General features: G+C 42.3%; 1 protein-coding gene across 1 annotated transcript in view; it reads right to left on the reverse strand.

Moving 5' to 3' along the window:
* Positions 1-16,670, reverse strand: part of SESTD1 (SEC14 and spectrin domain containing 1) — a 139,901-nt gene that overhangs the window by 43,769 nt on the left and 79,462 nt on the right. Inside the window, exon 5 of the mRNA XM_065413701.1 lies at positions 1,686-1,799. Coding sequence (XP_065269773.1) covers positions 1,686-1,799 — 114 coding nt within the window. The remainder of the gene's footprint in view (positions 1-1,685; positions 1,800-16,670) is intronic.

Below are 16,670 nucleotides of genomic sequence, written 5' to 3' on the forward strand. Positions count from 1 at the left end.
GCACCAACATTATGGAGGGTATATGAAGGAAGAGAAAGGAGTCTAGTGCTAGATAACGAGAAGAGACAGACACATCTGTAAGACAGCATCAGTAGAGAAATTTTCAATTGAATCCTGAAATGAATAGGAAGATGGAGGCCAGTCAGTGAGGATGGGGGTGATATGTTTGTAAGCTTATTGCAAATGTGAAAAAGAAGTCTGCAGCAAGATTTCACACTAATATGTGCTGGACTTGGGGAGATAGAGAAGGGAGTTTGCAATTTTCAAGGTAAAAGAAGGGCAAGGCATGGATGAGGATTTCAACAGAAGCAGAATTAAGGTAGTGACACAAAACAGGTGGTATTTCAGAGGTAAAAAGACCTTTACAGATGTGCGAGAAGGTAAGTTCAGGGTCCAGGATCATACAGACAGTGGAAGCAAATTGGAAGTCTAAGTCAAGGATGGAAATAGAGAGCATAGAGCTGTGTTTAAGGATGCTGGATGAAAGAAGGGCCCCCAGAAACCTGGCTGTTAATTACTCGAAAGCATCTCAGACTTTAGGTAACTATGAATGCTTGAGGTGCTCTAAACCTACTGCTACAGCGTGTGTAATAATAAAATAATAAAAGAGTAGTTTTAGGTAAAAGCACTCATTTGTACCAATCATTTATCAGATGGAGGAGCTCGTCCCCATTGATCTATTCCTGACACTGCCTGAAGAGAAACAGTTAAGTTACCACTGCTATGGGTTCTGAAAACCCTGGGTAACTGACACAGTCTGATGACCCCCAGAGGTCCATGGACAATAGGTTGAAAACCATTGCCATTGAGTAAAGACATACTGATGTGCTACTATAATAAGGAAAGTTGCACAACTGCTGCTTGTATTATACCAGTTTTGCAGCTAGCTGGAAATACTTCAGTTTCCAGGGTTGAAAACATATTCAGACCAAAGCAGTCCGTCTGCTTTGAAAATTATATTATACAAAAAAAAAGGGGAGGACATTATTCCACTTTCAAGATTAGGTATTGTTTTAAAAATGCATTTTTAAAGTAAATTCTGATCTTCAAACAAATTTCAATGAATAACAGAATTAAAATATACTGAAATATATACATACCAATGACCCCCTAAATAATTTGAATCTATTAACAATTTAGGGGCAGATCTACCCCTGGGTATAAATTGCATGCCTGCATCTACCAGGGCAACTGCACTGCAGGGGGATTCACCATGATGGAGGATAGCTTTTAAATCTGGTTATGGCTCCATAGGAGCCCTATATTAAAAGGCTGCCTGGGAAACATGAAGAAATAGAGCATTTTTTGCTTGGCTTGGGCCTTCCCTCTCTATGGCCAAACCCAGCTGACTCCAGGCCCCCCAGCATTCCTTGCTCCTGTACCCCGCACTCCTGGGGGATTTTTCAACACTGAGAATATGCACAGAACCTAAAGAGTAAATCTGCTCCTTAAACAACATAACTACATCTGCTTTGCCACCTCTGGAGTAAATTCGATTTCTACTAGAATAATAAGACTCTCTATATATTTAAAGTGCATTTTTCTCATTCTACTGCATTATAATGTATTCTAAACATTGAGGTAGCAACCAAAATGTGGTAAGAGCCATGCCCACACAGAGAAATATAGTCCATGCTCCACAAAGCTTAAAGTTTGAAAGAAAAAAAAAAATCCAGAAAACCAACCAGCCTCTTATTCAACCAGTCCATGTGATCATAGGAAAGGCTCCCTCCAAAATCTTCTGTCAGCTGGCATGGTTCTATGTATCGAGTCAACTTGTTGGCAGATACTAAAATAACCTGTAACAAATTAAGAAAGAACGTTTTGGTAACATGGTTTTGTGAAACCTATGCTACAAAATTTAATATATTTAATTAAGCTTGTTACTTTGAATAACAGGAGAACAGACTGAATAAACAGAATATATTTTGAAGTACTTTACAAAAAAAGTCACAAGCCTTTTCATAAGTACCTGTAAGACTTGGTTTGAACTGGTGCACAACAGTTTACTCAATCTGTTTTTGAAACAAACAAACAACTTGCCCATCCTATAGCTATGAAGTGTGGAGTTGAAGTAGGAACAAGTCTGTAGTTAATGTTAAAATTGAGCTTAAAATGGATAGTTTTGACACACAAACTTCCCCCCTGCAACATTTCTTCAGGAGTTGGTATTCCACTACTCCTACAGACTACTATATTCCCTTTTGATTCTTAGCTCTTGAAACTAGGATAACTAGATTTTTCCAGCCTTGAAGCCTGTAATCCATTCCTTTATTCTGTACTTTGGACACCCACCTCCTCTCAAACTACTGGCTTGCCCAAGAATTCCCTGAATCTAGGTTAGGGGTTCTCAAACTTGGGGTTAGGACCCCTCTGAGGGTCACGAGGTTATTACATGGGAGGGAGGTCACAAGCTGTCAGCCTCCACCCCAAACACCGCTTTTCCTCCAGAACTTATAATAGCATTAAATATATAAAAAAGTGTTTTTAATTTACAAGGGGGGGGGGTCGCCAAGGCTGGCTCCAGGCACCAGCAAAGGAAGCAGGTGCTTGGGGCGGCCAATAGAAAGGGGCGGCATGTCTGGGTCTTCAGCGGCACTTCGGCGACGGGTCCCTCAGTCCCTCTCTTCCTCTTTGAGCTGACACTGAAGACGAAGAGAGGGAGTGAAGGACTTGCTGCCGAATCGCCGCCGAAGAATGAAGCGGCGCAATTGAGCTGCCGAAGTGCCACCGATCGGCTTTTTTATTTTTTTTTCTTCTTCGCCGCTTGGGGCAGCAAAAAAGCTGGAGCCAGCCGTGGGGGGTTGCACTCAGAGGCTTGCTCTGTGAAAGGGGTCACCAGTACAAAAGTTTGAGAACCACTGATCAAGGCAATCTGCCTCTACCCAAGACAAATTCCAGTTGCACAATGGCCTTAGTAGTCCAGGATCCAAAATAAAAGATGTGTTTTGTCACCCTGTTATTACTAGTTGTGATTTGCCAGTTCTCTTCCATTCATCATTAAACCTTAGGATACTACTTTAATAAGATCTTAATTTTTGGAAACCACTTTCCTGCCTATATTTGTATGTGAAGGAACAGAAATGCAGAGGAAAAATATGGACAAGAAGTTCATCTAAGCTGAAAAGTTTCGCATAATTTGGTATGTTAGTTAAAAAACACCATACTCACTGTGACAATTTCCCCGCAATAATGCATGATTATGTGTTGACCTGGTTATTGTGATATTTACTGTATGTACATGCTGAGGTAATTCAATAGCTGGACTGTCAGGAAATGCACCCAGGAAGAGGGAGGTGGATCCTGATGAATACTTCTCAGCAAACATTTAAGAGACAGTGCAAGAGCCATTCACTTTGAAGGCCTGGTCTGGGTCTGGCAGACAGGTTTCTCAAGGAGTGACTGTCTCCATGGGGAGGAGGTTAGCCAAGGGAACCACAGTAGGGTTTAAAGAGAGACACTCTCCCTCATGTAAGTGAAAGAGTTGCTGGAGAATTGTTTGGGGGAAGAGATCAAGGCCCAGACCCCCAGAGGTAAGGTATCTGGGATAAGAGAGGTCTGCCTAGGACTCTAGGTAAGATACACGTGTGTATAGATTTTCTGTTGTTTTAAAATCCTTTTACTCTTATGTTATGCTTTGTTCTGGCAGTTAAGATATTTGGTTTTAAGAAGGCTCTCTGGTCATTATACAATCACTGATCACAGGCTTCCCCCACAGGGAAGAAGCGCAGGTGCCAAACTCTGTTATACCTGTTGGGTAGGTATGGTTGACGCTCAGGATACTGTAGCCCAGGACCCACTCGAAGAGTGGGAGAACTGCAGGATTCCACCCCAGGGAAGGTAAAGACATGAGAGCGGGTGGGTGAACTCCCAGAGAATCAGAGGTGCAGTTAGCTCTGCAACTGTGATTCTCATACTAAATCTTTGTGTATTATTTTAAAGATAATTTATCTGAAAGAGAGAGATGCTGGATTGGCATTCTCTATTTCCATCTGCAGAGAATCTTATTTGATAAACAATTTCATGGTGTGTCACACCTTCTGCAATTTGATATATCTAAGAATGTTCTCTACTATCAGCCAGCATAATACAGAAGCATTTCTATTAGCTACATTTCTATATAATTTGCACTGGGAGTAGAGGTGGCATACTATCTACTCAAGAGAGATGCCATTAGCGTTGTGTATTGCTGTAATCAGAGTGACCAAAAGACAGCATAATGGGTCTGCTTCCAGGCCATCATGATACTGTCATAAGTTGACAACTTCAAGGAAGTGTATATCACAAGGAGTCCAATCACAGTTCAAATATTTTGTGGGGGTCAGGATTAAAATATGAGTGAATTACTCACCAAGCATGTGGTGCGGGGAAGCGCAACCCTCCTGGAAGGTTAATTTATTTATATTAGCCCCTTCTCTCCAAAAATTCTCACTGCTAATACTAGTTGAGCTCCAAGAGTAGTAGAAACAGTCAGAGTGCCACTGACAAAAAATATGGTTTACCATCATCTCATGTAGACCTGCTCTGACCAGGTTTATGCATCAAAACAACTGTTAAAATGTTGGTGGTCAACCTGCCTAAACTAGTACTCTGCACAGACCCTGCCTATCCTAATGGTCCCACTGCAGCTGTATTGGTATTAGAGTAATGTAGACACAGCCTCTCTTGTGTACAAAGTGTACTCTGTGAATGGCATATAAAATGTATTTCAGGAAGAGAACCACGAGGCACATGAGCTAGATAGGACAACTACGCCAGAAATCAAAGCAAGGACAGGTCTGATCACAGAATATATAAATGTTTCACTCAAACCTTCACTAACAACATAAGAACAAAAACAAACTGCCACATTTCTGCCTGAACAGCAAGTTTTGATGTAATCTGAGCCTCAAGTACAAAGCTTTGAAATTTGCTTTATTTTCACTGATTCTCTATTTTCTCTGTTGAATAAACTTTGTTTTATTTGAATTATATTGGAGTTATTGACAGTTCTCTACGATTACTGCTGTGAGTGCTCCTCAGGAAATATAAACAATTCTTTGAACTCTGAAAAGAAGCTGAATGTGTGTTAAAGGCACACGGATTGAGACTAAATGCAGCTCAGGATCTTAACCAAAGACATAGACCAGTAATGCAGTACTCTAAGATGTTATTGATGATCTGGATGAAGTCATCCTTAAGCATGGGAAAAGGCTAAGGACTATGGATCAGCATTGAGGGATACCTCCCACCCCCAACAGTGTGTCTCTCTTTAAAACAATGCCTCAGAATTTGACTCAATTTGTGCAGACAAATAGCCTAAGAAACTAATGGCCAGGTGTGCAATACTGAACAAGTGGAGAGAGGAATTCTGCTTGAGATCAAATTGTGTCCTGAAGCATGATTATCTTAACTTGCATACCTACAAATGTTATTGCTGTCCAAGTTTCCTATAGCTTTTGAAAATCCAGTAATAGTAACGGTCACCTCCTGTGACAGTGAATGTCATAGGCAGACTATATGTTCTAAAAAAAAAAAAAAAGGTTTTAAAAAAAGTTCCTTTACATTCAATTTCCTGACATTTATTCAAGTTAAATCTCATCTTCCATTGTGCTGGTTGGCCCTTTTCATCTGTCCTTCATGCTTCCCAAAGCTTTTAAAGATGTACAAGTTTCTCACAACCCTCTATAGCTTATAGTAACAAACAACATTCCTTCATTGGCACACTTGAACTAGATGTCTGCTTTCCCTTCCAAAATCATTAATACTAAATTACAGTAGTCTCAACACCAACCTTAGAGTATATCATTATTAATCTTCTCTCCCCTTTTAGGGGAAGCCATTAGGTATGACAGTTTTCTATTGATTAACCAGCATTCAGTCCACAAGGATGAGATGTGTGTGTAAATAAGCCTTTCTTATAATAAAAAGGAAACAAAACCCCACTGTTTGCTTGCAATTTCTCTAAGTCTTTTTAATGCTCACTATGTTGACTTTATGGGGAAAAAGTCTTCTCTGAAACCAGATTAAATGCTTTTGGATAGTGGATTGTCTGATATAAAAATTAATGTTAAAAGATTAAATTTCCTGAGAGAGAAAAGGACCGATCAGGACATATGGTAGCTGAGGTCTTTCAAGGGCAGAAGAAAGTGTTAATGGCTGGAGTCCCCATTTTCCTTTCATCTTGGCCTTCCCTCCACACAACTCTTCTGGCTATAGCAATGGGTATCAAAAAGGCAATCATATAAATCAGGGAAATGGTAATGGGTTTGGAGCTGGCCCTGGTTAATATCCAGTTTTTCTTATCAGAAGACTAGCGTCATGGAATATTTGACAATTATAATATTGCTCGCATTAACAAAATGCTGCTGTTGTAGTAACTAAATGCTGCTCTTGCAGTAACCATTTATCCTTGACAGCAATGTGACTTCAATGGAATAGTAAAAGGAAAAAAAATAGGGATTTTTTTTAGGACTGCAAAATACTCTCACAAAAGAGAAAAAAGTACACTTAAAAAAAGTGTTTGTGATGCTATGACCTATTTCTGAGGCAACAGTGATACATGTGTGTGCCCTAGGAGTGCGGGATTTTTTTTAGTAATGTATTATTCTGAATGAGTATATTGTGTCATTAATGTTCACTGAATAAAAACAGCTCTGAAAACAATGGCCAGAGCAAACTCTCTCTACAGCAATATGTTATGAACAAACATTTGGTTATTAAAAACATTTCGTTGATTAAATATCCTGGCTTTTTTATTTCAACATCCTAAAAAATTCACAGGTCACTGACATCACATTAAAAAACAGGAATGGCCCCAGTAAAACTGGGACCAATGGTCTCTTTTCTTCCTCTTTAGGGAAGAAAAACTGTATTAACTTTATTGCTGAAGAATCCATATCCGCAGGCCCTGTATCCTAACTTTGGAGTAAATTAAGATCTTTAATTCAGCTAATGCAAATTGGAGTGTGATCATCTATGGTTTACTAACAGACCTAATTCCTCCAACTTTGTAAGTTATCTATATTGAGGTATTATCCTAGGAAATTGGATTTTTGTCTCTTCTAGCAGTAGAAAAGGTACATTTAAAAAGGAGTTAATTTTATAAACATACCAAGGACAGTTGGCCTTCATTTCCAGAAAATGAAACTGATATTCTACTTTATTATTAATGAATACTTATGTAGCACTGTAAACACACAGGGAACTTTACAGAATGTATAAAAAGGATTTTATAAATATACAAAGTAAAACAGTATACCTGCATCCATACTGGATACTAGTTGTTAGTCTATTTTTAAAGATCTAAACAACTATTGAAACGCTTATCTATTGTATTAGGATATTTTCTTTACTAGGAAGCACACAAACAAAATATCCAGTGTTCCAAACCTGATGAAGGCCATAGGTTGAAAAAAATGCATGTTTGTAGTTTTATACATAAAGACTTCTGAAACAGCACAGCAACTACTGAGAGATTCATCTGGACTAGAAGTACAATAAAGTTAATTTTAAATGCCCTATTGATTCACAATGATTATAAGGGGCTTCCCCCAGTGTTATGGGGCAGCAGAATGTTGTTGCACACATTATTGTAATCATCTTTAAAAATCTCAAAAATGGATAGTTTTGTTTAGCTAGCTAGTTCCATTCTTTAATTCAACTTAATCTTGGCTATAGTACAATACAACATCTGTCAAATAAAATGAACAGGACTACTTGTGGCACCTTAGAGACTAACAAATGTATTTGAGCATAAGCTTTCGTGGGCTACATCCCACTTCTTCGGACGAAAGCTTATGCTCAAATAAATTTGTTAGTCTCTAAGGTGCCACAAGTAGTCCTGTTCTTTTTGCGGATACAGACTAACACGGCTGCTACTCTGAAACCTGTCAAATAAAATGTAATCAAATGTATTGGGTCAACTTAAGTAAGTAGCACACAACTTTGCTGTACACTTCATTGTTTTGTCAGTGTATTTATTACACTGAAATATGCAGTGTTGCTTAAAATTTAAATGTTGTGCAACATGATCCTATCATTCTTAAAATTGATACATACTTTAGTAAAACAGAATGGAAATATTATAGAAGTCTGTCAAACAAAACAATCAGTACAATTATATTATTGCATTAGAAGTAAATAACCAATTAGATTAACAAAAAAGTATTAATTTTCCACACTTATATAAGCTGGACCATTTTATCTCCTTGATACCAACTGATTTGTCCTGTATACATCCAATGCTCCAGGTTGACGTCTAAAGTTCAATATTTTTTAAAGTAATCACAATGCTCTCATCATTAACAGAAAAAACACCACTTATCCTAATATCAGCTGAAGTAGGTGGCTTTTAATGAGCAACCAAGTAAGAAAATAGGACAAGAAAAGATGGAAATCATGAAAAAGCGAGATAAAAATCCGACTGATCCACAGTAAATACATAAGTATTTAAAATATTCAGAAGCACTTTATTTAAACTTTTGCTATAAGGCACTTGGATCTACCAAACTATTTAAATTGTTCCTTTAATTATAAAGGGAATCAATCAAGATTGTGAGCTAATGAGATGGACAAACTTCTGAATCCAGCCATCTTGTCTCCCATGACAGCATTTCCACAATTTCCCCACCATTTTAACGAACTTAACTGCAAAGGTTAAGAGTAGAAATTTGGAACTTTAAACACTAGAAGAGAAAAAATGAACTCAGGATTACATTCCATTTGCCATATTTCAGCCTATTCTAGTTGTTTTGGGATCAACCTCTGTATGACCTTTGTATTTGGGATCAATTATATTTGCTAAATAGTGAAAAGATTCAACAGTTTCTCTGAATAGATTTTTAAATTTGTCCTTTGGCGCTTGAAGTATTTTGTTGTCAATGAGACAGGACCAGCTTTCTGGGACTGCAAGAGTAGCGTCAGGTGTCCAGTTTCTCGGATCCTATCAAGACCTCCTTCAATTCCTTTTTTAAAATGTATTACCTTGTTCTAGAGTCCCTTTGTTTTGTAAACCACATTCCAAGTTTTGATTAGTTTCAATACTCGGCGGCAATTTTAAATACACAGAGTATGTAAACAAATATTTTTTTCTCAGCGTTCCAACAAGTGCCATTGGGAAGTGTCATTTTTCAGCCAACCAACCACAAGGTTTCCACACACACCCCCGTCCCAAAAGACGGTCTGAACTTCCACAATGTGCTTTACAACTAGGCTAGATGTTACTACTACTTTCTCAGCAGAGTTAAAAATAGCATCCGAAGTTTAGGAGGATTCTCATCTTTTTCCATTTTATTTTCATTAACTGAACAAATAGGAAAGAATTCTGCCGACAGTGGCATGAAGGTTTTGAAAAGTCTGTGAGCGTTTAAATGGACTGGGATGGGGATGGCAGGGGAAGTATGTGAGAGCCAATCATCCAATCCAGTCCCTACCCACCCCCTCAGCCAACAGAAGAGGAAGGCCCAAATGAGGAGGAGAGGCCAGCCCCCATCCTGCCAAGCATGCTTTCTTACAGCCTCCACCCATTTCTGGGCATTTTGCCATATTCCTATTGTGCAGTCAACATCCCCTCCCACTGATGTGGTGAAGAGGGGCATTCTTTTAATTTTTTTCTCAATTTCTTCATTTAAGGCATCTTCTGGTAGACCTTGGAGTTTAAATCTGTGGAGGACTACATCCAGGCCAAAGAGCTTCATTCATTTATTTCAGTTGCTCATTTCAGACTACACTGAAAGCAATGGTAGCATAAAAGAAGGAAGCAATTTTTCTTATGAAGTTCAAGTCTCGCTTTCAGTTGTTTTTAAAAGCATACACACCAATAGATCTTTGGCCTTTGTGTGCTGAAGACTAAGAGACCACTCCTTCAATGAAGCCGATATTGAAGAGTGCCTGGAAAGACTGAATCAGGGACTTCAATTATCCTCATGGCTATGTTTCAGTGATAACTGGCATTAAAAACATCTCACTTGCAGGTTTGTATAATTTTTGGTGGTGCCCAGAACAGGTCCAGGCTCTGGGAGGGAGTTTGGGTGCAGGAGGAGTGAGGGGTCAGGCGCTGGGAGGGAGTTTGGGTGTCGGGTGCAGGCTCTGGGCTGGGGCAGGGGGTTGGGGTGCAGGGGGTGGGCTCTGGGAGGGAGTTAGGGTGTGGGCTCTGGGCTGGGGTGCAGGAGGGGGTATGGGCTCTGGGAGGGAGTTTGGGTGCAGGGTCTGGGCTGGGGCAGGGATGCAGGGAGTGGGCTCTGTTAGGGAGTTTGGGTGCAGGAGGAGTGAGGGAACAGGAGCTGGAAGTTTGGGTGTGGGGTGCGGGCTCTGAGCTGGGGCAGGGGTGCTGGCTCTGGGAGAGAGTTAGGGTGCAGGCTCCGGGCTGGGGTAGGAATGCAGGGGGAGCGGGTTCTGGGAGGGAGTTTGGGTTTGGGGTCTGGGCTGGGGCAGGGGATTGGGGTGCAGGAGGAGGTGCAGGGGGCAGGTTCTGGGAGGGAATTTGGGTGCGGGGTCTGGGCTGGGGCAGGGGGTTGGGGTGCGGCGCTTACCTCAGGCGGCTCCCGAAAACGACCCACATCCCTCTCTGGCAGCAGCTCCTAGGCAGAGGGCTGGAGGGAGCTCCACGCACTGCTCCCCAGAGGCACTGCCCACACAACTCCCATTGGCTGCAGTTGGCAGAGTCGGCACTTGGGGCGGGGGCAGCGTGTGGAGACCCAGGATCAAACTCAATGTTCCAGTTCAACAGACAAAGTTTGATTCAATGGCACGTGAGGTGAAGATTCTGAAGAACCAGATTTCTTGCACTTTATGAGTTGATCACAAATCCTAGTTTTTGACAATTTCTTTAAAACAATTACCTATTTTCATCACATCAGTCATTTGTTTATTAACATTTCCTTTAATTTTCTGGAATATGGATTCAGATAAATTGATGTATATTAAATCACTGAACACTAATCACCCATCAAGCACTGATCAGCTACTTTCATATTTACAATACTTGGAATAAGAAACTGCTACCTAGTGAATTTAGCATTAAAAACAGAAAATTTAGATAATTAGTCCAGCATTATACAGAATATTGTTATTAGGCATCTTACCTACTATAAGAAGTTTCTAGAATCTAGCCAACTATTACCTCAATTGTTCACAAGTTCACTCAGCCCTGGTCGAATTTAGCTGCATTAGGTCAATTTTATAAGCAATGCGTCTACACAACCAACCCCGTTCCGTCAATCTAAAGGGCTCTTAAAATTGACTGCTGTACTCCTCCCCGGCGAGAGGCGTAGCGCAAAAATCGACCTTGCTGGGTCGAATTTGGGGTAGTGCAGACGCAATTCGACGGTACTGGCCTCTGGGAGCTCTCCCAGAGTGCTCCAATGTGACCACTCTGGACAGCACTTTCAACTCCGATGCACTAGCCAGGTACACATGAAAAGCCCCGGGAAATTTTAAATTTCATTTCCTGTTTGGTCAGCATGGCGAACTCAGCAGCACAGGTGACCATGCAGTCCCCCCAGAATCACAAACGAGCTCCAGCATGGCGCGAACGGGAGTCACTGGATCTGATTACGGTATGGGGAGAAGAATCTGTGCAGGCCGAACTCTGATCAAAAGAAAAAATGCTAATATATATGCCAAAATCGCACAGGGCATGCTGGAGAGAGGCTACAACAGGGACACAGCAGTGCCGTGTGAAAGTTAAGGAGCTCAGGCAAGCCTACCAAAAGACAAAGGAGGCAAACGGTCGCTCCGGGTCAGAGCCCCATACATACCGCTTCTATGATCAGCTGCATGGCATTCTAGGGGGAACCCTACCACTACCCCACCACTGTCTGTGGACACCTGCAAGGGGGGGGAGTCTCACGCAACAGGGAGGAGGATTTTGTGGATGCGGAAAAGGAGGAGGAGGAGAATAAGCAGCAGGCAAGCGGTGAATCCATTCTCCCCGGCAGCCAGGACCTTTTCATCACCCTGGAGCCAATACCCTCCCAAGGCGGGATCCCCGACCCTGAAGACAGAGAAGGCACCTCTGGTGAGTGCACATTTGTAACTACACTACAGAGTTTAAAAGCAATTGTGTTTAATGTTTGATTTGTCCTGAAGACTTGGGATGCATTCGCGGCCAGTACAGCTACTGGAAAAGTCTGTTAACGTGTCTGGGGGATGGAACGGGAATCCTCCAGGGACATCTCCATGAAGCTCTCCTGGAGGTACTCGGAAAGCCTTTGCAGAAGGTTTCCGGGGAGGGCTGCCTTATTTCGTCCTCCACAGTAGGACACTTTACCACGCCAAGCCAATAGCAAGTAGTCTGGAATCACTGCAGCACAAAGCATGGCAGCGAATGGTCCTGAGTTTTGGTTGCATTCAAGCAACATTCAGTCTATATCTTCCTGTGTTAGCCTCAGGAGAGTGATATCATTCATGGTCACCTGGTTGAAATAGGGGAATTTTTGTAAGAGAACAGTAAAAGGACCCCATTCATGCTGGGCTGTTTGTGCTTGGCTAAAAGGCATCATCCCTGAGAATAGCCACGTGGTGCTGGGAGGGGTGAAGGGATCATCCCAGAGAATAGCCACACGGTGGGGTGGAGGGAGGGGTGTGCTGCACATCCACCCGAAAACCGCAGCCCCTCCTTTTAAATGGGAAACCCAACTGGCATTGCTTGCTATGGGAAAGGAGGGCGCTGCAGTTTGAAAACATTCCACATGTTATGAAGGCGGAAGAAGCCAACCCCGCGTACCCTTTGGCTTACCATGGCTGCCTGGAAACCAAATTCTATTGCCCAGCCGTGTGTGATGTGTCACCATACCGGCAGGCGCTCAATATAAAAGGCAAAATGCGACCTTGTACCTAAAGCACATGTGCGGTCTGCTGTGAATTGCTTGATTCACTGTGAAAGTCTCCCTTTTGTTCTCAGAAATGTAACTTCTTAAATTCTATTCTCCCTTTTTATCCCCCCGCAGGTGCAAATGTTTCTACGCTCCCCCATCATCTCCGTCCCAGAGGTTGTCGCAGATTAGAAGGCGAAAAAACCCACACTCGTGATGACATGTTTTCCGAGCTCATGCAGTCCTCCCGTACTGATAGGGCACAGCTGAATGCATAGAGGCATACAGTGACAGAGGCCAGGAAAGCATACAGTGAGCACGATGAGAAGAGGCAGGAGGCGATGCTGAGACTAATGGGGGAGCAAATGGACATGCTCAGGAGTCTGATGGAGCTGCAGGAAAGGCAACAAGAGCACAGACCGCCACTGCATCCACTGTATAACCGCCTGCCCTCCTCCCCAAGTTCCATATCCTCCTCACCCAAACACCCAAGAACACGGGGGGGAGGCTCCGGGCACCCAGCCACTCCACTCCAGAGGCTGACCCAAGCAACAGAAGGCTGTCATTCAAACAGTTTTGATTTGTAGTGTGGCTTCAATAAGCAATGTGGCATTGTCTTTCCCTCCTCCTCCCCCCACCGGGCTACCTTGTCAGTTATCTCACTTTTTTTTAATTAATAAAGAAAGAATGCATGGTTTCAAAACAATAGTTACTTTATTTCCTTTGCCAGCTGTGATCGAAGGGGGGAGGGTTGTTGGTTTACAGGGAATTAAAATCAATGAAGGGGGCGGGTTTGCATCAAGGAGAAACACACACAACTGTCACACCGTAGCCTGGACAGTCATTAAACTGTTTTTCAAAGCCTCTCTGATGCGCAGCGCGCCTAGCTGTGCTCTTCTAATCGCCCTGGTGTCTGGCTCCAAAATCGGCCACCAGGCGATTTGCCTCAACCTCCCACCCTATCATAAACGTCTCCCCCTTACTCTCACAGATATTATGGAGCACGCAGCAATAACAATGGGAATATTGGTTGCGCTGAGGTCTAACCTAGTCAGCAAACAGCGCCAGCGAGCTTTTAAACGTCCAAAGGCACATTCTACCACCATTCTGCACTTGCTCAGACTATAGTTGAACTGCTCCTTACTACTGTCCAGGCTGCCTGAGTATGGCTTCATGAGCCATGGGAGCAAGGGGTAGGCAGGGTCTCCAAGGATAACTATTGGCATTTCAACATCCCCAACGGTAATTTTCTGATCTGGGAAGTAAGTCCCTTCTTGCAGCTGTTCAAACAGCCTGGAGTTCCTAAAGATGCGAGCATCATGCACCTTTCCCGGCCATCCCACGTTGATGTCAGTGAAACGCCCCTTGTGATCCGCCAGTGCTTGCAGCACCATTGAGAAGTACCCCTTGCGGTTTACATACTGGTTGGCAAGGTGGTCCGGTGCCAAGATAGGGATATGCGTTCCGTCTATCGCCCCACCAGTTAGGGAACCCCATTGCAGCAAAGCCATCCACTATGACCTGCACATTTCCCAGAGTTGCTACCCTTGATAGCAGAAGGTTAGTGATTGCCTTGGCTACTTGGATCACAGCAGCCCCCACAGTAGATTTGCCCACTCCAAATTGATTCCCGACTGACCGGTAGTAGTCGGGCATTGCAAGCTTCCACAGGGCTATCGCCACTCGCTTCTCAACTGTCAGGGCAGCTCTCATCTTGGTATTCCTGAGCTTCAGGGCGGGGGAAAGCAACTTACAAAGTTCCAGGAAAGTGGCCTTGTGCATGCGAAAGTTTTGCAGCCACTGGGAATCATCCCATACCTGCAACACTATGCGGTCCCACCAGTCTGTGCTTGTTTGCCAGGCCCAGAATCAGCGTTCCACTGTATCAACCTGCCCCACTGCCGCCATGATGTCCCAATTGCCACATCCCGTGCTTTCAGGAACGTCCGTGTCCATGTCCTCCTCACAATCGTCCTCGTGCTGGCGGCTCCTAGCCAAGTTCTGCACATACTGCAGGATAATGCGTGAGGTGTTTACAATGCTCGCCACAGCAGCGGTGAGCTGAGCAGGCTCCATGCTTGCTATGGCGTCTGCATGGGTAACCCAGGAAAAAAGGTGCAAAATGATTGTCTGCCGTTGCTTTCACGGAGGGAGGGAGGAAGGGGAGAATGACGACATGTACCCAAAACCATCCGCAACAATGTTTTTGCCCCATCAGGCATTGGGAGCTTAACCCAGAATTCCAATGGGCAGTGGAGACTGCCGGGACTGTGGGATAGCTACCCACAGTGCACCACTCCGTGAGTCTATGCTAGCCACGGTATTGAGGACGCACTCCGCCGACTTAATGCGCTTAGTGGGGACATACACAATCGACTGTATAAAATCCCTTTCTAAAGATCGACTTCTATAAAATCGACCTAATTTCGTAGTGTAGACATACCTTCAGTTGATTTCACTCACTACTCAGACTCTCCTCTTTAATTCACCAGTGATTTCACCCATCCATTCACTTTCCTCTAGCAGGCTTTTACACAGTGGTGTAACTTCCTCGTTGTTTCCTAACAAGTTTAATAAGCATTATAAGAACCTTGATGTTCACATTGGTTCCCTCTTAAGACTCAGAAAAGAATGTAAGAATTCTTCCTGAACAGGGATGCTTCCCTGATTCAGCCTGAATTTTTAGAATAGTTTCCATTTGGAAGAACAGGCCTAATGTTTCTAGAATTAAAAAACAAAAGCCCAACAACCCACAAACATGCTATATTCATATAAATACTTGATGTACAAGCTCATCATCATGGGGGGGGGGGGAGGAATTGGGCTTTTCACAATCCTCAGATAAAATACTGGAGGGATAAAAGAGGGGCAAAGAGTATGCTCTAATTAAAATTCACTAGATTTTTAAAAAATATATTTTTGTGCAAACTGAAATTTTCAGTGGCTAGATACCACTGTGATATGCATTAAAAATATCTACAAATCTCACACAAGGATTTCCTTAATTATAATTTTTAGCCAAAAAAAATTATGGTAAGATTATGATCTTTTTGCAATTTCATTATTCTTCCAACTACTGTATTGGGGATAAATGTGCTATGAAAAAATATTAATAGCTGTGGTATACAGATACCTGTTCAATGACAGAATTTAATTTCAGAATATAAGGACAGCCTATCAAAAGTTAAGCACATGACTAAGTATTGGCAAGACTGAGGCCAAAGCACTTTCAAATGCACAAAGTGAGCAAAGATATTTTTCTGTAGGTTTTCAGTTTTAGCAATCATGGGTGTTTCAACTAACGTATATTTAACCATTTTCAGAATGAACACCATGATTCAACAAAGCACTTCAGCATGCTGAACAATTTAGTTTTCCTTCAACATTTTTTTTAAACAAACACATGGACCCTAATACACAAAAAGTTCTACAAGCTATTCAAGCTATTTTGGGGCAGAAGGAAAATGACAAGAGATAGAAAATCGCTATTTGTATATTCTGGGGAAGATATTCCAGTGATGCCGATTACATAAATATGTAAGGAAGGTAGATAAGGAAGCACAATATTTTCAGTCAGAATTGTGATTTGGAGTGGATGGAAACTGACACAAATAGCCACCAATATTTAATGTGTTAAAAATGTATTTTCAGATTTTGCAATGTGATTCTGTTTATTTCTGTCACAAGAAATCTTTAAAGGAGCAGTTAAGAATTTACAATGGTCTAGCTGCTGCAGTGAAAGCCTTACAGTACTTACCATTCAGTCCTTGGACACAGAAGAATATTCTTTTATTGACTACGCTAAGCATTGATCTCTCAACCATTTCCAGATAGTTAAATTTTTGCTGCTTTTACTTCCTAGCTTTTGATTACCTA

Source organism: Emys orbicularis, chromosome 11, assembly GCF_028017835.1.
Source record: "Emys orbicularis isolate rEmyOrb1 chromosome 11, rEmyOrb1.hap1, whole genome shotgun sequence".
Lineage (NCBI taxonomy): Eukaryota > Metazoa > Chordata > Testudines > Emydidae > Emys > Emys orbicularis.